Below are 22,782 nucleotides of genomic sequence, written 5' to 3' on the forward strand. Positions count from 1 at the left end.
AAAGTTAACTTTGTAGAAATCTATATAGCATCGTATATGTCACAGATTTATTAGTTAAGAAGGGAAAGAAAGCTACAGAGAAACTGCAAGAGTGTGAAATACCTTCACTTTTCACATATGTCCAAATTATGCAGCTTGAAGGGTACACTTTTAAAATGTGTACTACAAATACTCTCCAAAAGGTTTCTATGTATCTGTATTGTGGGTGTGTATACACACCTCTCTGTGTGTGTGCATGCGTGTGGGTTTTTTCTTACTGGATCTGATTTTCTGCTTACTGTTTTCAAACCATTTCATTTAAGCAAACAATTCACACTGGGGGACAGTTACAACATGAATTTCTAGGAGGTGTTCTATAGCATGAACACCTCCCCCTGCATGTTTCAGACAGGGTTAAAAGGTAACAAAAGCACCTGAACTCCTTCTGCTGTACCAGAAATATACATCAAGATATAATCCCAGGGGCAAGTTTGTTGACCTCTGTTTTGGTGGAAGAACTTAATGGGAAGACTACCAAGAGAAGAACTCTAAAGAAAGGCTATGATACACTGATGGACAAACCTTTGGTCTTCCAAGCACATCAGAGTGATGTGTTGGATACTGTGACATAGCTCACAACAGCTTGCCCCTGGATATTCAAGGGAGTATTTGGCAGGAATTAAAGCTATAGCCCTTACGGTAAGGAAAGTGGGGAAACTGTCTTCTCAGTATGGAGACTTCTGCCTGGGATTTGGGAAACACAACAGAGGATAAATGGAAGAGTACTGTAATAAAGCTGCTCTTCTGAATTTAATAAAACTGTACATGCAAGGCTTCAAGTACGAATATTACTTTAGAAAGCTACTCTTTTGAGGGCTATAGTATCCTGTTACCAAGTAAATCCTGACAAACAGAAACTGAAAGTCGATGTAAAATACACTTAGAAAACTAGAAATCCCACATATTTGCACTGGAGTATTTGAAGTGTTGAAATTTGGAACCATTCTGAAACCACTGAAAATCATTCCAAAATCATGGATCTGAGGAAGCACAAATGCTCACATTCACTTCCAAATGTTGCAAATCTTCAATGAAGATCAGTTTTGTGTATGGTAATACATCTCTTGGGTTTGGCCTGACTGATATCCAGCTCTTGGAATATAAGCACAAGACAATGTACTCCTAAGTATAATTCAGAGTTATCATTGTGAATTTTTCATTTACATTTCATTATTCTTATAAGTTAAAAAGGTATACTGGTAGCAAGATTCATGTAATACTATCTCTGCACTTGCACTTATGAATGAACAGGCTGCTCTACAGGATTTCTTTTGGGGTCATGATTCCTTTCTTTTTCATGAAAGAGATCTACAGAGGCACCGATGTCACACATTGCCCATGTTTTAGTGAAGATGCTGATTTTCTTACCATGGTTCAGAACACCTTCTTCCAGCAATACTTGCCACATGCCAACAGCCTGGGTTCGTAAATGGACACAAGGACTTTGCTGCATCATCCAGTCAACTAGTTCTGTCCCCACACAGCATTGCCTGAAGGACAAATAGATAGAAATTGAAAGAGAGCTAGCCAAGCGAGATCACACACAGTGTCTGCCAAGAACAGCGATACCTTAAACTCTGTACAACCTTAGTCAAATCTCCCTACAGAAAACACAGTGTCACCATCTATGCATCTATGCTTGACATACCAATGAAGGTGTTCAGTTTTGAAAGGATCACGTCAGCAGAACAAGTGTTTTTGAGAAAAGTGAAGTTCAGAGGATGAGAGTGAGCCTGTGCCACCTGGTGCAAAACCTGTTGCACCACTGCAACAACTGCCAACCAAGATTTCAAACAAAACCGCTGTACACCAATGGGATAGTAAAAGTCTCACGCTTTGCAGAATTCTGCATGAAAACAACAATCCAACACTGTAAAAGCTTTGCCAATGAGAACAGCCTCCACAGATAGAGTGCTATGAGGGTGTTCCTCCATTTGTAACCAAACTCTAGCCATACTGTATCTGGAGACACTGTTTTGCAGGTCTGCAGTGTTTCTGAGGCTTTCTCATGCTAGGTGCTTATCACCTCACAGCTCCTGACTGACCCAGAGGCAGACAACAGCAGGCCTTGAGTTCTGGAGAACACCCAAAGAGAAGGAAAAAACCAAGAAGCCACATGGTCACTAAGTAAAATTCTTTATCATAACACTCTCTAGCTCAGCAGAACAGAAGCAAATAAGCAATGTGATAAAAAACTTATAAATCTATAACTGATCACATGCAGAACAGAGAGGAAGCCAGCTAGTCCTTCCAGACAGGTTCTTGTGGCTCCACTCTTCATGCATCACTTCCAGAGACCAAGGAAATACATAATACTGAAATTACTGAAAATTAGCTCAAATAATGCTCTTTCAGTTAAAATCCCATTCTGGTAACAAAACTTCCCCTCACCTGGGTGCGATCAAAATTTTAGCACTCCAGATTTAAAAAATCCAAGGATAGACCAGTAAGAGTTTTTCACAGTTACGTATAAGATAAAAACTGCAGGTGCAGTTGTCTGGACCAGCACTGGTCTTCATTTATCATACATGCTCTTTTGTTCTTCTAGAACAATGAGCAATGTCATATTGTAATATATTCTCAAATCATCTCATAAGCTCCAAATACCTTGCATCATATTAAACATATTTTGGGTTGAAATATGGAAAATCAATGCACTTATCTCAAAAGTGGATCAGCAACATATTAATTTACTATTTAGAAAAAGACATAGTTGGAGATTTTAAAGCAATTTTTATTTAAATATATTCTGAATAATGCATTAGGTATTTGATTTAAACATTAGACACTAAAACAAATTGATTGTTTCTTAAGCCAACAGTAGAAACAGCCTGACTCCTCGAAGATTCCTATTCTGCAAGAGCAATTGTTATCCCACTTCAGCAAGACAGTGCTGCCACCAGCAGGAAGATAAGAAAGCCTGGCAATACACTGAAAAAAATAATTTTAAATAGAGCAGACAATCTACCTAAGGAATGTTGCTCACCAGGTGAATTTTCAGAACTCCACGCTGAGCAGCACCACTGCATCGATCAGTACAGTAACATAATAGACTAATGAACTTTCCTATTAGCTCTTACTGATACAAGAAGAGACCAAAATCTACATTTTACCTTGATATTGGACAGAATACTCCAGCTAACTATGCTATTAACTGTGGAAGAGTTTATGTATGTGAATGCTCTGTTCACAATCATGGACTCAATTTCCAGTCAAATTACTTCAGAAAAGATTTACTAGGCCCATTAAAGACTGCATAACATCCAGACTCAAATAGCATCAAAGCATAATTTCAGACATTTTGAGACCTGCAAGTATGTTAAGGCATAAATCACAAATCAGAGAATAGCAGGCATAAAAATTCAGAGACCTCTATAAAATCAGCTTACACACCTGTAAGTCTTCAGATGGTATTTACGATCTCTTATCATGTGAGGGGCTCGGGACAGAATTGTATTCCGCAAAATCTTTCCAGCTCTGAGGATCTTTTCTGAAGGAACCTTGGTGATCATGGATCAAAAAAAAGGACCAAGACAGACAGACTTTAAACATTGTGCAATCTCTACACTGTCTTCCACAAAACAAAACACAAGTTCTCTTTTCCCTAAATTAAAAGCCCTTGCACAGATGCATACTTTTGCAAAGCAATGTAGCATACATTTGGGATTTTAAGTCTCACAGATTTATCACATCTAACAGAAAGCATCACTTCAGCCGATATGCATCACACTGTTGGAAACAGGAGTTATTTCCATTTGTCTAGCGGCCTGGCTCTACAGCACACCTATGTCCTATTACCTGTGTAATGGTTTTAGTAGAACGATGTGGGATGTGAGGTTCAATAAGAGGTGTCTGAAAAATAAAATGAAACGAAATATATTTTTAAAGGTTGAGCAGTAAAATAAAATAAAGGCTAAAATAAAAAACTGAATAAAGAAGCTGTAAAAACAAAGAATAATGTGTAAGTCCAAGCTCTGCCCAGGGAATGTGAGTAGAAAAGCTCTCTGAAGACATCCTAAAGACAAACTTGGCTTTTAATGCTCAGCAAATTAAAACAGTGACAATGACATGTGAAAATGAATAACAAATACATGTTATACTTCATAAATTACTAATGAAGTATCCAGTGGCCAAACACCACACCAGATCTAAGGCTACACGGGCATTGCTAGCTCTCAACCCACAGTGGGCACAAGAACATTCCACCACACATGGCTGCCTCTGCCATTCAGTCTCCTACCATGGAAACTCCTTCAGCACCTTTTTCTATTCAGCTCCCTTCTACCTTGCAGCAAAGCACAGTAAAAGGAATGAAGGAAGAGCTCTACTCCCACTATCTGCCTTTTCTAAACTATCAACAGGACTAGCTGGCAACCCTTTTGTAGCCACTCTCTGAAACACAAGAGCATGCAGGCCAGTCGCAGAGACCTGGGCAAGGACTTTCACAAAGGGGCTGGTGAAGAAAATGTAGAAGAGTAAAGCAGGTGACCTGGTTCTGCAAAGCGAAGAGTGAAAGGGAAGATTACCAGGGCTCTACAAGACAGGAGCAGAGAAGGGGATGAGAGAAATGGGAAAACAGGCACGTAACAAACAGGTGAAAGGAGAGGGGAGACAGGAAGCACTTGGCACAACACAGAGGAAAAAGGAAAGCAGGTTAGAGGACAGTAGAAATGGAAACAAAGAACAACAAAACTGAACTTCAGCAGCCACTTCAGAGTGATGGGAAGTTGTTTTGCTTTGTAGGGACTGGTATTTAACAGCATGGACCAAATTTACTTCTAGTGTAAAATGCCAGGAGACATGAGGGCTGAATTTGGCTGGCGTTCTGGGCTTGCTGACAGGGCAGATCATGTCAAATACAGGGTGTCCCATAAGGGCAAGACTTTGCACCTCAGCTCATGGCAGCCACGGCTCCCTTACACCAAAGGGAGGACAGCCAGGTTGGAAGTAAGGTGAAATACATGCCATGTACTGCTGAGTTGCCAGGTATCAGTTTTCTTAATCTGTTCATTAGCTCCCACAGGCTTTTAACGATGTGACAAAGTCCTTGTAATAATCAAATAGTGCTAGGAGCTACGAATGCACCAGGAGACTGTAGGTCAGCCAGGAAGGGGAAAATGAGGGAAGCACATGACAGAAATCAATAAAGATAAGATAATCTTAACAGAGAAGTCTGTATATCAGAAACAACGCAAATGGGTTTTCATTTCTACTCGCACCTCATAAGAAGTCTCTGAAAAGGCAAATCAATACAATTAAATTTGGATTCCTGATTTTTCTCATTAATAAGCCAACAACTTTTCAAAGACTCATTTAAGTTACAAACCTCTCTGTCCCACCAGAAGGGCATCCCTTGGTATTTCTTGGTTTCTGCAACTGTACAGAGCATGCTTTAGACAGTCTACATTTGCAGTTAAAGCACGCTAAGAATAGCAAGAATCTTTTGAAAGGTGCCTCTAATGCAAACAAAACCATCGAATAACAGTTTCAAACAGGTACATAAATAAACAATGAAGTCAGTGATATCACTCGAGTATTAATTTTTGCTTCCATTTTCTTTTAAAAGGATTTCAAGTCCTCAACAAATTCAATGAGATTGAAGGTAAATACACACTTATCTGGTTGGTTAAATTGGCATTGAAGTCATTATGAGAATTATTTTTAAATTCTGCATTCTTAAAAGATATTTTTTTTAGATCAATAAAGCACAATATATTCAACTCACCTTCCAGATTTTAACTCTAGTTAGGAATATACTTCAAAGGAGAGATAAAATGTGTAAGACTAAAAATATAAGAGACTTTTACAGCAATAGACTAATGCAAATGAATGCACATTTTTGTTCTTTAGAGTTTCCATTAAGCTCCAACAAAAATGCATAAAACTAATAGGTGAAAAAATTGTCAATTAATCTCCATCCTAATCAAAACAGAATAAAAGGGAGCATTTAGAAGAAACCTGATTCAACCTAAAAGTACAGAAAAAACCCAAAGTGAAAGCGAAGACACAGCACAAGAATATGCGGAAAGCAGCAGGAAAGCTGCTTGTTCACCTGCATTTGATCCTGACCAATACAGAAGAATCAGCTGCAAAGACAGAAGGTAACTTGGGGGAAGGTGATCATGAATTGATCCAGTGTCAGAACTTCACAGAAGGAAGTAAGAACATCAAAGTTAGAAACAATGGACTAGGAAGAAAAATTTCATTAAAGCCTGAATACTGATAGCTGAATTCCTGAAGCAGGTCATGGGAGGGCAAGTGTAAGGTAAAAGGAGTTACAGAGAGCTGGTAAGTTACTTAAAGAAACAATACTCACCACACATATGATATATACTAGAGGAACAAAAAATATTCCACAAGTTCATGAGTAGTAATACAAAGAAAATAACAAGTGCTCATCTGCTGTTCAACAGAGGAAAATGTATTGACAGATAATTCAAGAAGGCCAGAAACAGTTCATTTAATTTTTGTACCAGTGTTCATTAGAAAGATCAGTGGCAGAGAGATAGCTAATATCGTAAGTAACAGAGTGTCAGGAGTAAAATCTCATCATGGAAAAAAAAAAAAGAAGAATGAGTATTAAATTAGCTATTAGTTGAATCAGCTATTTTCAGTTTGGCTGGGTTTGTAGAATTTCATGCAGGAACTCAAAGAAATTTAAAGGGGGCTGCAGCCACCTCTGAACCACCAGCAGTCACCTCTGACAACTCATCGGGAGTAAGGCAGGCAGCCAAAAACAGAAATATGGGAAAAGAAGGAGCTGAAAAAATAAAGACATATCAGCTTAACTTGTCTTCCTAGAAAAAGTCCATTTATAAGCACCTGGTAAAGAACAGTCACACGTGCTGTATATTAACAAAGAACAAATCATGCCACCCTGACCTAAATTTTTTTTCCCCATAACCAGGTTGCAACACTGATAGATTAGGGACGAAAAAGTAGACTTGCAACTCTTTAACAAGACTTTAGCACTGCCTCCTAAGATGTCCTCTTCTGCAAAGGGCAGAATAAATTCTTACAAAATAGGTGCAAAGCCAGTTGGAAAAGTACATTTTAAAAGCAATTATCAGTGAAGCAAAGCCAAACTGGCATTAATGTCAGAGGTCTGGTCTGAGCAGCATTCTCAAGAATATATCTCATCTGATAATGTTAAATATTAACATGGGATGAAGTAGGATGTACACTGATTTTGCAGGAGATTTCAGGATGGGAGGGACTGCACATACACTGGAGAGTAAGTTTAAAATTTGATACAGTTTGGACATCGATCTGAAAAAAATAATGTTGTTATGCAACACGGATAGTTCTGACTACTTTTCTGAAGCAGGCAGAATCAGCTATATAGAGACAGGGTAGGGAACTAGTGTCCTAGCACAGTTACACTGAAAAAGAGGGTTTATAATAGATATTAAACAGAACTGAGTAAGCAATGCCATACTTGTGTGAAAGCAACAAGTACTGCACTGGGATGTAATAACAGATCAGATATATAACACAGCTCTGCTTTAACCATCCTAGATGAGACCTAAGCTGAAGCACTGTGTCCCACTTCAAGAGCATCTAAACCAACAGGAGAGCAACAAGAATTATCAGAAAGCACAACACAAATAATCGAAGTTGTTCAGCTAAGGAAAAGGCAAGTCTTAGCAGAAGTGTGATTAAAAAGTCGTCAGATTTAAAAGGTCATTGAAAAGAAGAAAGAAGTGACCTAGTCCACTGGTGCAGAGTTCGGGAAAAAAGGGTTTAAATTGGAGTAAGAAAAATTCAGGTTAGGCATCAGTGAAGCTTTTCTAATGGTGTGGACAGTGAATACTGGCACAGATTGCCAGGGATGAGTGGTTCCTCCATCGCTGGAGGCTTAGGAAGATATGTTAAGGTATCTGTCAGGAGCGACACAGCTACAGTGAATTGTGCATGTGGCTTAGGGATGAACCAGATACTTTCCTGAAGTACTTTTTAGCCTCACTATATGGCACTGTGCAATTTTCGACACCTTTACATGTCTAAAATTAGTTCAACCACAAGGTGGTGCTTAAAGAGATGAACAGCAATAACAACCCCAGAGCTACAAGCCCAAACAAGAAAGCGAGGCAGTCACTCCTACTGAGGAACAACATCCTTGCCATCCAAAAGTCCTGCCCAGCCAAGAGTCTCCTCAAAGTTACTGCCTTTCAAAGCTACTGCAGTGAACTCTGACTGCACTAGCGATGAGCTGAAATACAACAAATGGACAAGGCTTGGACTGAGTTTGCTATAGGAAGGCAAGTCATGCTTCAAAGGCAGAGAAATATAATATCAGCTAGTTAATAGGAGACACAGTGTTCCAGCAAGAACTTCCCATCAGATTAAAAATGGATTATGTAAGGGATCGTATTTTAGGATAATAGTCACGGCTTGGCTGAAGACCAAAATATGTTTTGTAAGTCTTTACAGTCTTGGATCACCCATTAGGGGATACTTAGAAGGCACTTAGGAAAAAAGAAGTAGCTCTCCCTACAAAACAGCAGAGTGAGCAAAGTGTTTAATTACCTTCCTAACACATTCTAGTATCTTTGAAAAATTAATGTGACTAAAGTACATACGTATCGCACGAGCTCTATGACTGACATTTTTCAGGACATCTGGATACGGGAAAAGTTATCATGTGATGAGCTCAAACATGCTAGCCAAGTTTACAAATTATTACCCATCTCCTGGCCACAGCAGTGACAAGTGTACTTGCTCTTAGTTTTCCTTTAGTGTGAGATAAAGCAACACAACAGTACCATCTTGAGCTTTATCTACTTCATGCACTTTTCCAGCCAGTGCACACACACGGTTTACTATGATCTGCTGATTCCCCCTGTAGGGGATAAGGTGCATATGGGTCTGGAAGGTAGAGAAGGGAAAGCTGCAGGTGTTTGGTAGGGGGAAGCAGAAAATGATAATGAGAAACTGTGACAAAATGGCTTTCAGCGTTAACACTGACAGAATCCATATCTGTACATTCATGGAATCACATTTGGGCCATTCAGACAAACCCTTCATGAAGTCAATCACAGAACTCCCTATTTAAATAGGGGTGAAGCAGGGAAAGTAACAATTTTAGCTTCCATTCCTTTGAAGATTCAAATATTTATGCATGAGAGCAATGCCATAGATTTAAATAGGACTATTCATGTATATAATTTTATGCACACATTTTATCTCTGGAGAAATAGGTCTTAGATTTCAAACTATAGGGCAAGGGCTGCCTTTATTTCTGTGCTTCTTACATCACTGAGCAAGCCATATGCAAACAAATAAACACTATAATGAACAACGATAACAGAGACCTAATATGAGGTCTGTATTTGTCAAGTTATTTGAGTTGGTTAAATAAAAACCAAGAACATCTCTTATAAAAATACATTTTTCTATCCCCCTTGTTAAATAACTGTGAAGGAATGTTTCTTCTGAGCCTTTACATACGAATGAATGCTCTAGATCTACAGAATCAAATTATAGAGGGGACCTAACTTACTACTCTCAAGTGTTAATGTAGGAGCTGTGTATCGCAAAGAACTAAGAAGAAATAAAACTAAAGCAAATTAATCATGTTTTTCCCATAACCTCCTGTAGCTCATCTCTGAACAGACATGTCTGATATTTATTGGAGTTAAGCATGGCATGTGAGGTTACCTGGGTGATTAGAAAAACCTGTGCACTACTGTTGATCCCTTTATTTCTAACTGGGACACTGAAAAGAATTGCAAGCGACAACCTGTTTTCCTGCTGGCTGGCAGGGAATCCAGAAGAAACAAAGGAATAAAAAATGGCAGCAGCAAAAGCCACATGACAAGAGATCTGTTTGTTTACATCTTCGTTAGTTACTGCTACTGGTGATTTAAGGCCTAATCCAAATCCCACTGAAATCACTGGGAAGTCCCTAATTGACTCAATGGGGTTTGAGTCAGGCCCTTAAATGTATTTTCAGGAAGCTGAGCATCTTCAGTTCTTAATGATTCCAAATGACTTCTGATGACTGCCATTTATGACTGCCATGCTTGAATATCCTTGTATACATCTTCTGAAAGGTTATCAGTGCCTTACCTTGTTCACACAGGAGGAAATAAAACATACAAAAAACCATTCCCATAATATTGGTGAAAGTGTAGTAAGTCAGTAAGATACAGCTGACAATAAGCAGAAGTCTCCAGAGCCCTCCCACACAACACCCTCTCCTTCTGTTCTTACCATTCTTTCTCAAATCCGTATAGCCTGGGTTTGATAATATGTCATCTACCTGAGCTACATCAGACCAAAGATAAGAATTCCAAGGATGAGAGCCTTTGTAGAGAGAAAGAGCATGCCTATGTAGACTGCACCAACCTGTACTAGGATGCTGCAGATACACTTAGTGAATGCAGTTTGCTGAAAAACATCACAGAAGCAGCTGGCCAAAGATCCTGTCATAAAAAAGATCATTTGAAAAGCATTTTTGACAACAGTTGAAGGAAAATGTAATGAATATCATAGGAATTTCTGTGCTCTGATAGCCTATGCTGGATCTCTGGAGCAGTAGAACATGCTGATCACAATGCTTGTCATAAGAAAACAACCTATGTCATGACCTCTAACCAGCCCCACAGGGTGCACAGTCAGTAAGAAACCCTGGCACACACTCCCTGCCATAGGGGCTTCTGATGGCTGGGACACGTTACCAGGGCTGAGCTCTGTCCAACCTGAACCGCAGCTGTATGGACCGCAGCTGTATCTACAGGGAGACCTCAGCATGCTCCTCCAGAAGACAAAAAAAGTGGAAATAGAAATGCAATCATCACTATCGTGCTGGAAACATTTCAGTCACCTCGTCACTATCTTCTCACAAATATATGTAGCATCTGAGAGATCCAACCCGTGCTCCCTAGCACGCTCCACAAGACAGCACTGGTAGTCAAAGAGCAAAGTGCCTGCTCGCGTCTCCTAAGTGGAAAAGTCCAAAACTGACAAGTACTGACCTCATGTCAGGTCTGTAGGTGACTTAACAACACTTTGCAACTAACAAAGGAAAAATTACCCAGAAAGAGCACTTGTTTCTGCTCTTCATCTATGGTTACCAAACAATGAAAGTATTTAAAGGACCTGTAGCCAGTCTAGGTAGTGTAAATTGTATTACCAAAGCATCTTCAAACCACCCATGCTCACAAAAGACAACCAGTTTCTTAAGAAATATCCATAAACAGAGAAAGTGAGAAGCAGGGCAAGGTATGAAAAGAGGAACACAGCCACAAGGACGTTTGCAAAACCAGGGAACTTCCACAGAAATAGAAATTAATCATATTTTAAAAATCCTTGGAGTTCCATAAAATACAGCCTCTGCAGTCTATATATTTAACTAACTACAAACTAACTAAACTGAGAAAATAGACTAGTAGAAATTATCAGGACCAGTGGTTATGATAGCTCAGTTTTATTCTTTTTTTTTTTCTGACTGCATGACCTTGCACAAATCATGTAATCACACTGTGTTTCATTTTCTCCTTTTTGGAGAGAGGAATACTAATAATTTCTACCTTTGTAAAATGCTTTGAATACTGTCAGCAAATGGGCTGACCTCTCAAAATATTCACAGTAATGACGACTGTTTCAAAATCTGTATTCTTTAAATACAATACAGTGTGAAGACTAAGTTATATTTTAAAATCCATTCTAAAATTGCTTTTCTTTAGTAATCTACATGTATTAATAGTATAAACAGGAAAATGTGTCCCTTTAAATTCTCAAATACAATCAATGTAGTAAATTCATTTTAGAAAGTTAAATTGAAATTGCATTATTAACACTTCTACAATGTTTTTTTTGACAAACTGTAAATGTCCATCCTTTTAACACAAAATGATTCAGCCATTACCAAAAATGATACTTCACTGTGAATGTCAAAGGGAAAAAGAATGTTGAAACAGACTATGACCAGTGCACAAAAACCCCCAGAACATGGCTAATGATGTCTTATTTTCCTGTCATTTTTCTGCTTCCCTGCTACAATGAAACAGCTGCTATAACTACACTGCATGCATTGAATAAAATGTCAGAAAATGCTAACTCCGCTGTGAGCATTCCCGATATTCTGATAGAGGTGTGACTACAGTTGTCATAAGGAATCTCAAGCCAGCATTGTTCCAAGTTTCTCTGCTGCTGCAATTTTTTTTACCTACAAAAGAACAAAGCAGTTTTTTCATTGTCTCCCATGAGAATTACTGGTTTCTTAGTATCCATGGCTTTAATAGCATGTTTACCTGAAATTATTCACTTCTTGAGAAATGAACTATTATGACGCAGATGAAAAAGTATAAGTACTAGGCAGCAAGGTTACTGTTTTCCAAGACCTGCTCCTCACCCATACTGTAAGTACACAGTAACTATTCAAAAGGCAAACTGAAGGGAAGTTAAAGATTAATGAGCTTCTGGAGGATTTATTTCCCTTCTTTCCAGACAGCTTTATAACGACTGCACACATGGATGGGCTCTCCTATGCTTTGGTTACACCCAGATGCCAGAACTGCCCTCTGAGAACTAGGTGGTGAAATTTTAGATGAAGTGGTTTCATGCCAAACATAAGGGTGACAAAAACTGAGTGGAGTGGGAATTAGGGGGTGAAATTGTGAACCTATTTAAATCAATGGTAAAACTCTTTAGTGTAGTCAAAACACCACCCAAGTAAGGCAAGAGCACCACTGCCTCCTGGTTGATAGCAGTGTATGTATTGTATGACCCCAGCTTGTGATTCCACCTCTGAGTGTTTCAACTTCTCCACCTGTAAAATGGGGACGACAATATCTACTGCCATCTCTGACAAGTGACAAGAATAAGCAACTGAAAACACTGCTGAATGCTGCACCTGAAATCCTGGAAGTGTAGTGCCTACAAAATCATTCCAAGCATTTTATAATGATTTATAATGCAGAAAGGAAAAGTCGTCAAAGTGAGACGGGACTAGAGGGCATTGAAGGTTACCTCCTGAATTATCTGGGGAGGTCAGCAACAAGGTAGTCTCTAGCGAGCAGGGAAAAAAAGTTAATTTAAACCCGGTTTGTGTCTCTTCGGGTGATTCCACATTCCTTCTTCTGTAAGTTCAGGACAGTATATTGTGTGAGCATACATGAAATGAAGAAATATTGGAGGAGTGCAGCGCAAATGCCTCAGATTCCAGCTTCCCTGTCTACTCCTTGTTCTTCTTTCTGTTTTCATTTAAGAAACAAATTTTTGCTAGAAATGAAACTGAGAAAGAACAATTTAACAATACCCAGAGCAAAACTGTTACCCTACTTCGTGGAAGGAAATTTTTAATGATCTATATTGATACTTTCCATCTACATAGAACATATTTGCTAAAAAAGGTAAATGTTTTTTTTCCTGTAGTATATGAAAGTAAACAGAGGAAAGAAACACCACACTGATAGCTAGACCAGAACACGTTTTAAAAAAAGCATATTCTACTTTCAGCCAAGTATTTCTTTACTTTAACAGCTTTAAGTCTTCTGTCACCAGCATGAAACCCATTCAAGCACTTCTGTTTAATTTACATATTTGTGCGTCAGTGGAAAAGACAAGCATTCTGCTCCTGGCAAATATCCACAAAACAAGCCTCTTATCTTCCTTAAAACTTCTATTTCCCATGATGTCTACAAAAAAGATTGTCAAAGTGGAGGGTGCTGATGTGCTTAACCTACCTGCTGCCTATCCTGTTGCATCCAAGTTTCTCAGACAGCATAGTTTATCTATTGTGTGGTTTTCAAAACTGGATTGTAGCCTTCTTCCTAGTGCTTCTGATGCAAGATACAGCTCCTGTCCCTAACTGGAATGTGTTAGTACCACCACAGCTCTGCTAACCACAGTGAACCTTCATGGCCTGACAGATCTAACCAAAACAGAAGGGACCTGGCCATGAGGGACAACATGCATCTCCAGAGGACAACCCTTCAGCATCATTACTTCTTCCTGCTATGAGGGCACATCGCTATCTGATTCAATAATGGGTAAAGAATAAAAAATGAGTTCGGGGGGAAATACTGGCTATGAAGGGTAAGGGCTTTTCTTTTTCCTTTGAAGTAAAATCCAGTTGTAGTCTCATATATTTAACTAGCATGAAATGAAACTCATAACTGCTGTATTAGTTAATCAGTTAGTTCAGTGTTCTTCAGATACTTTAGTGGCAGTAATTGTATTAATTAAAAACATACAAAGGCATTTGGAATCAAATTATTAGATCTGAACAACATGAATTAAAATGCTGTTTTTCACATTTATTCTGTAAAGTGATGGAAACAATCAATAAATAAAATGCAAACATTGAGTTAATGTGCATCTGTGTGAACAGTGGGTATTCCCCAAGAAAAGAGCAAAAGAATAATATTATTAATTCCTGGCAATCTGTACAAAATTTAATTAGCATTGGAAAATAGTAAATATTTCATATTTGTAAATTTGCTCCTTCCCTCCTCCTAACTTCCTACACAGCTTGCAGCCACCCAACTTGCTACCATTTAAACCAGGTCTGTTCACATATGTTCTTATTGTTTTGAATTTCACTTCATCTTTCCTGATAACTAGTGAGGGACAGACATTTCTAAATGTATTCTGAGCTGCTCCTGTTGCTAAATGAGTCTTTATTGCAACTTGAGAACAAATCGGCTCCACAAATGCACACAGAGCACTGCAATAATTAACCCAGGACTGACAGTGAGAGATGGAATAACTCTACCTGACATTTTCCCTAGCTAACTACATCTCTTTACATCCCAATTCACCATAGTACACTTCTGAAAGAGATGACCTCTTTTTACCTCTCTCGGTATGTAGCCCAAGCTGTGTAAATTCTGTGATGTCTGGCTTTCAGGGATATCACAGAACCTGCCCTGTCCTTGTGAAATGGAAAGGGACCTATTGTATGTATTTTGTAATTTATCCTCTTTCTCCTCTCTCTTTAATGTTAGTGTTAATTTTCACATCATCGCTAAAAATATTGCTTCGTCCAGCTGAAATTCTGTCCCTGCCATCTGTCAACCACTCTCCTCCTTTTTAAACATAATCTCAAAATCTCCTTTGGCTTAACCGATTCCTCAGTGACTCTTTGTGGGCTGTATAAAGGATAAGGACTGTTGCACTATGTTAAGCCAATCACAGTGTGAAAATGTTTGCTGTTCCAGAGAAGTTTAAATACTGTAATCCAACTGTAATCCAAACCATCTTGCCTGGAAATGCTGAATGCATTCCCAGCTAAATTGTGTTAAAAAACTCCATCATTTCTGAAATAGACTTTTTTTTTTTTAAGGAATCTTCAGCTTCTACATGACAGTTGGTCTAGGAGACTGCCTTGGGGAAAGGAAGATGCATCCTCCCCAGAAGAACTTCTGGTACAGTGCAGTCCAATATTATCGCAGATTGACCTGTGTCCGTACTGCTACAAGGTCACACAGCACTTTCCACGCAGCAATCCTGGTTCTCTACCCCACATCTCATAGCAGAAAAGCCAGATGAAACACAAAAGACAGCATTTCAGGAACACTGACTGTAGCACTGAAGAAACTGAACACACTAAGCAGCATTCAGGAGCTCTAGCAAGGTAACCTCTTGGTTTTCTTCTCCCTCCTCCTTCCCCCAGTTTGCACCAGTATATCAGGAAGACAAGAGAGCCATTCTATTACACAGGCCTAGGACTGCTGTGGAGCAGTGGCTAGTATAAGGAAAGCCAGAAACCTTATTGTTACAGTTTTGTCAACACAGGTTTTTCCAGCATTGCCCTGGAATCTGCAGCAGCTAACACTGACGCTCAACCGAGTGTGAACTGAATCAGAGGAAACAAAAGGGGAGAGGGGTGTATTAGGCTTCTTTATCATGTAGACTCCTATAGTTTTGCCAGTCAAGATAAGGAACCTTGTGCAGCCAGTGACAATAGGCTTTTCTTCAGTTCATTTCCCAGACTCATCTGGAATAGCTGCCAGAACCCAGCAGCCTGGAGAACACAAGCTAAAAATCCCTAATCTAGACTGGCTCTGTAAACAATTAAGACAACTCAAGAGGAAGGAGGGAGAGAGGAACAAACATTTGCCTGGATGTGTATGTGTATTACAGTAATAACAGGAATACATCATACAAATCTGTATTTAAACACAGGAGACTGAAATCACACAGATTCATGTGTGATTTAGCAGTGAACTGCAATAGAGCTGCAATCTGGCCTGACAAAATGATCCCCTGCCAGTTGTCCCTCTGCTTCCCCTGCAGCTGATGTGAGCTGGCAGAAATGCCAGGTTTGGGGCAGGGGAGAGTTTCAATCTATAACTGACAGACCTGATAGTGCTTTGTATGGAATTTGGACATTTAAGGCTGCAGACAGTTCATAACAGCCTCAAACATGACCACTATGGTCCTGAACTCATGCTCTGCCCTGTCGCTTGTGCTGGTCCTGGCCAGGAACCTAATTTTCATCCAGAACAGCAGAAAATTGACCTCAGATAAAAGGTTTATGTGTTTCTGATAGTTCTGCTCCCTTACCACCAGGCAAGCAGGAATGATGGAAGAAGACAGGGCTCGTGTAGTTGGACATAGAAGGAAGGGACATCGGAGGGGGGACACCAGGGAGGACAGATGCCCCACAGTCCCAGTGCAGGTCACTAGAAGCTGCTGTGGAACATCAACCACAGCCCCACAGTTCTTCCTGGGCCCAAATGTGCTCTGCTATGGAAGATAATGCTTCCACTATCTTCCTATTGCACTATCTTCCTATTCCAGTGACTCCTGGTGTCACTACTGGCCCTCATATGGCTCTAAGGTGGGCTGGGTCAGAAAATGGGTTCAGGTGAAAAGCTACCATCTGAGCCACTCTGAAAAAGGCTACAAGGAAAGAATGGCATGAGAGAAGCTGTTTCTTTAGCCCTCTCAGATACATACATTTGAAATCAGCTATTTTAAAGAGTGAGGATGGACAAAGCAGTACTGGGAGGTTTACAAAGACTTAATCATAATTCTCCCCTGTTCAGCTACCGGCTTTTTATCTGACTAGTTAATATATAAGGTTATTATACAAATTGTTTTTATAATTTCATTTCCTAAAATGAAAACAAGTATGGCAGAGTAATCCTAATTAGAAGCAGTGTTATAACTGGTACTGGGAGTAAGATTTCCCTCCCCCCATTTTTATTTTGGAACCGAAATTATATATTCTTTTCATTTCTTTACTAGTCAACTCAGCTATGTGTATTTGTATTTCCTCACTAACTGCTATCTTTAAGACAGCTGCATTAGTGATGATAAAGCACACAAAGATCAAACATGTTCACAACTTATGCCTAGCTTTCTTCCAGAAGGAAATCCACAAAAAGAATAAATAAAAGTCATAAATCATAAAACTTTAAATACCTGAGCAGCACTTGCTCCTTAGCCATCACTGGAGGTAATGGTCCTAATCACATTTTCTGCTCTGCTGTAGGTATCGGACATTTCTGCCTCAGCAATTCTAACTCAGAATAGCTCTAGATGAGCACTACAAACCAAACACTTGTTTCGGTGTTGCTGCTCCACATGGAGCCAGCCCAACAGGCTCCTGCTCTTGACTAGCGAACACAAAAAGAAAAATATCACTGGACAGCTTTTCCCCACTATTTATTAACCTCTCAAATAGTTGTCATCTGTACACAGACAAAAAAAAAAAGATGCGGCTAAATGATCAGATCAGACATATTGATAATTTCTTACTGACTCAGAACTGTAATTGACTTTTCGGAATACCAATTTCCAACATGCATTGTAGGACAGGCAGTCAAAATGCTCTGCAAGAGATTATATGAGTGACTAGAAGGAATCTGATTTTAAGATCTTGATCCAATTTTTCTGCCAAACTTGAGAAAATAATTACAAGATTCAAAAAAAAAATCATTTTGCTGTTTCAAATATAAGTGCCAAATGTGTTACTCTATACGCTTGACTTGTCTGAAGACATGAACCTTGAAAAGAACTATCTTTTTTTCTCAGCATAATTACCCACTCTTTCTGCCTTTCAACCGCAAAAGATAAATGGAGCATATGTGCATGTTTTTTATGGGTTTGGGCAGAATCATACAGAAGACACAGCCAAGGAGCAAGAGTCATCAAATGTGACTCCACAGCATATATTATCAGACTTCCCTTGCCAGCACTGGCAGGTAAGGCAATATGCTGTTTCCCCAGACAACTGGAACTGAGAGTGATGATCCTATTGAAAGAAGGTCCCACACCTACTTCACAATATTGAGTATTTTACAAATTACAGCATTTTCTAGAAATTTCAGTCATTTAGCTAGGCAAGAGGAGTCAGAAAGGGAAAACATCTCTTCAGCCAAATTGCCTTTTCCATGCTACCCCATGCACCTCTGTAACCCTGTAACGGTGAGGTTAGTCGGGGAGGAGGTGAGCACTTGCTTACTCTGTCACTCTGAAGCAGGCCAACAGTGTGTGTTAGATCCCATCCAAATGACAAGATTAACGAACAAATACATCAGGTTTTCATTTGTCTACTGATTTCCAAACTTCTTCCTCCCACTTCCAGTGTCACTTAGGATTTTCACACCAAGGACTGATCACAATAAGCTCCTGGAAGATAACTCATTTTGGAATGTATGAACACAAATCAATCCCACACCTTTCAATGTTCTGAGTAAAGCAGCATCTTTCTGACAGTCACTCCATCTTTTCTGTGACTGCAAGCTCTTTTTAGCAGGGGCATCCATCCCTCCTTTGCACCACAGCACCCAGCACAAACAAGAACTGCAGGACTTTAAGATACACATAAATTGCAATAAGCGCTGACATAAAAATAAAACTTAAAAAAAAAAAAAGGCAAGAGAAGTGGAGAGCACCAGAACAACAACAATAACTGCTTGAGGGGATTCCTCATTCAGACAAATACTCTGGAGGTCATACATATTAATACTCAGATGTAAAAGTCATGGAATTAAAATCTTACATAGTTTAGCTCTAGCACTGACTCAAGTATATGGATTGTTCTGATGGTAACAGAGGAGGTCTCTCTCTCTCTCCCATGCTTTTCATTCTCCATCTTTGCATTCCTCGCTCATGAAAAAAAACCCACACTCCCCTGATCTGGATCTCACAGGTGGTTTCACAATGACTCAGAAAGTCGCTACAGCACTTACAGAAGGATACAGATGCAGACACGCTTTTTCAAGCTTGGTTTTCCATTTTTGAGCAAAGAGCGGAATGTTTTGCAGCTGTGACAAGAAAAGGAGGCTGTCTTCAGGTGCTGACTATTCACTCAACTGGGCTGCTATTGGGCACTATTCACTATTTTTCCCATTATTCATCTTCTCTCAGAATAAATGTAGCAATTTGTTTATATTTTAAAAGTGAAATATACCTACATATATTTAATCCTCTGTTGTTATTGCTCTTAGAAAATGAGGGTAAAATTTAAAATATTTCTTTAGCATCTGTAGATTGCAAAATTCTGGCCTTTTCTGCAAAAAGTTTAATTCAGCTACCAACAGAGATCTTGCCTCCATCTCTTACCAATCTCACTATCATTGTAGACAGCTATATTCAACCTTAGAACCACCACAATGAAAACTGCTCATTGTAGAAACAAGGGACCATATTCTTCCAAATTAATGGAAAGGCTTCAAGGGCTAGAGATTCTTCAACTGGATCAAGTACACACTGAAGAGAAATGAAGTTATTTTGACAGGCACACTAGTAAATGCACACCAGCCTGGACCAAAGTTTCTGTTCTTTTTGATACACAATGCTACACACACTTACATAGTAAGAGAGCAAATGAGAATCACTCATCACATCTGCAGGTTTCATATTTGGGACTGCTGTGGCTAGATCTGTATTGATCAGATTGGAGCTCAATTATATGATTAGATACAGTAGAAGAAAACTGCCTTTAGGGTCTCCAGAATTCAGGGTACACAATAAAATCATGGGTCATAGATATTTCACAGATTATCAGGTAGCTGCATTGTCTAACAGAAGATGGCACGGTGCAAGCTTTTCGTTAAGGCATCACACTAGCATTTGGAAGGGAAGCCTACAGCTGTGTACCATCTCCATATGGCTGGAACTGGAGATTAGTGATGTACCAAAACTTTCCCTGGTGGTTCTGCCACGATTTAGTTTATGCAAAGCTTACTTATGTAAGCCACAGACCTACAAACAATATTTTTTTACATTAAAGAGCTCTGATGACATATAAAGACCTTCACATTTTTTATGATGTTCATTACTAACATATGAAAAATATATTTTTCACAGACTCCTACTCATCTCACACTCCTGTCTTTGTTATCTCTCCTGCCATATGCTGTCACCATGTGACTCATTGCCAGGGACTATATGCACAGCCTCTGCACTAGCCAAATTGTTACAGGCTGTGATAATGATTGAACCCTGAGCACTTCCACTCAGAGCAAAAAGAACTTTAACAGACCTCTAAGCAAATTACTTTCATATATGTGAAATTGGTGCCAAAATATCAGAGCAGCCCCTAAAAGTAACTGGTACCGTTAGGACTGCATGAAGACATTTAAAAATATTTTTGCATAGTTCTTTATGCAACCACTTCAAAAACAGAAAATGAAAGGGAGCTATTTCTTTAACCCTATGCTAACACTGTATAAGAGAACTGACCCTTGCACAGAGCCCAAGAGAGGATAGGAATTATCACCTATCACTGGACAGTTATATAAACCATCCTCATAGAAAATCAATTTGGTTATAACAGTTTTCATGTGACTATTGGAGAGGTTACTTCCAAACAAACACCTTGTCATTGCACCTTGCTAGGACACTGCCTGCCTTCCTGCTTGCTCTCTCTGTTTATTCTTTCTTGTAGGCTCACAAGTTCATGAACATGTGAACTATTTCCCTTAGCAGCCTGCTAATGCTCTATCAAATTCCACATTTGACAATCTACTGAATACGTTAAGAGATAAGCTTTCTTCTCGGTCATCTGGGAAAAGTAAATTGAAATATAGGGAAATCAGAAGTAAAATTATTGTGATTATTGCTGTTTACGGTGAATGAACACAATTATTACTGGTGTCTTGTGTGGTCTCTTCAAGGCTGCATCTAGTGAATTGTAATTTCCTCTTTACAAACAGTATACTTTCAAATACCCAGAGCTATACTTAAGTGCTTGAAAAATGAAATAAATGAATATTTATTTGCCTGGCAATGTTGAAACTTGCAATATTCGGAGAATTAACACATAGATTATGTCCTTCTCTGTCAACTGAAAGATTTTTTGGATATAATTTTAGTAAATGCATTTAGAGTTGATAAAATAGCAAATCAGGCTTTTACAATTGCTCCAATTATTTACGTACATAAATATGAGCATGGCACCTAAGTCTTATTGAAAATTCAGTAAAGAAAACAAATCTACATTTTATCACATCAAATCAACAAGAGAAAATGATGGATGAAAAGGTGACTTTCAGAGGAGTATTTCAGCACATCCTATAGCAGCTTTGCTACACAAAATACCTTCAAAAAATCACTTCTAATAAGCTTCCAGACTAGAAGACTTGGAGTCATTATATGAAAAACATAAAGGAGATGTTTCAGCTTCTAAGCTTCACCAACTCGAGCCATGTTTCTCAAATCTTACTTCGTGCACTAGGGGGAGCTCCTGCAACTCTATCACAATAGAAACCAGAAGACAACACAGGGAACATTATGGAATAAAGCATGAGAGAGATTTCAGAGAAACAGACATATTCTTCAGCCACTAGCAAGAATGACTGCATGAATTTGCACAACTTAATCTGCTTATATCTTCTGTGCTCGGTATGGTTTCCTCAGCACAAAGGAGATGAAGAAGCACTTTCCCCCTTTCAGTTTGCATGCTTCCAATGAAAAAAGCACAAATTTATGTAGGTTTTAAGCAGTCACAGAGATCAAGTTGTACAAAAACCAAGCATGCATGGTTTTGATGTGATGTAATTTTAATGGAGTGTGTCACAGCAAAAATATATGTGAGCAAGTTATCAGTCTGTACCATAAAAAAAACAAAGAACTGAAGTCTGTACCATAACAAACATGGGTAAGAGGACTTCATTAACACTGCTCAGTCAGCCTCTATTCTTGAAATGTTCTGCTTTTGAGCACTTAATTTTTCAGCCTTCCTTTCAAGTAGATGATTTTTTTTTTTTTTTTTGGTGTAGTTTCTTGAAGATGTGGGGTTTTTTTTAGCAAACTGAAATATGGAGATTCCATTATGGAAAACAATATAAAACTTCAGCTAGAATCATTAGCAGGGTTAGGATGTTTTGACTATCAACTAGAATAAATAGAATAATTGTTATTAATCACAGATATCTATTCTTTCTATGCTCTTTGGCATAGCACCCACAGTTTGCAAAGGAGTTTAAGACATTTACTGACAACAGAAAAAAAGCATTCAGCACCACACTCTATAGCAGAGTGGAGATTCATGCTCCTGATGGGTTGGTTTGTCCTCTGTTCTTTCCCATATTGATCCCTGTGTCTCTCTAATTCATTTCTGCAGTACTCCCTTCTTTAAAATGATCATGTATCTCACGTGTCCAGAGCAGAATGGGCTATTTCTTTACTCATTTCCTACTTGGGCACCAGTAGAGGACGTAAAAGCACAGAGGAGACAACTGTGGTTGTCAGTCTCCAGCTTTATAATAACCAAAATGTTGCTCCAGCAATTAGAATGAGTGATTGTGAGAAAACCCACATTGTTAAGCATCAATACAG

The 22,782-nt window shown here is 39.0% G+C and overlaps 1 protein-coding gene across 1 annotated transcript in view; it reads right to left on the reverse strand.

Annotated features, from left to right (window-relative positions):
• LOC104410131 (rap guanine nucleotide exchange factor 4-like) overlaps positions 1-22,782 on the reverse strand; it is a gene marked incomplete at its 3' end in the record, with an annotated part of 41,453 nt that overhangs the window by 13,904 nt on the left and 4,767 nt on the right. Inside the window, exons 2-6 of the mRNA XM_010020210.1 lie at positions 15,982-15,994; positions 14,767-14,773; positions 3,838-3,891; positions 3,433-3,539; positions 1,408-1,529 (exon numbers count right to left, since the gene is read on the reverse strand). Of these exons, the coding sequence (XP_010018512.1) occupies positions 1,408-1,529; positions 3,433-3,539; positions 3,838-3,891; positions 14,767-14,773; positions 15,982-15,994 (303 nt within the window). The remainder of the gene's footprint in view (positions 1-1,407; positions 1,530-3,432; positions 3,540-3,837; positions 3,892-14,766; positions 14,774-15,981; positions 15,995-22,782) is intronic.

The sequence above is a fragment of the Nestor notabilis genome, unplaced genomic scaffold (assembly GCF_000696875.1).
Source record: "Nestor notabilis isolate BGI_N333 unplaced genomic scaffold, ASM69687v1 scaffold30348, whole genome shotgun sequence".
Classification (NCBI taxonomy): Eukaryota; Metazoa; Chordata; class Aves; order Psittaciformes; family Psittacidae; genus Nestor; species Nestor notabilis.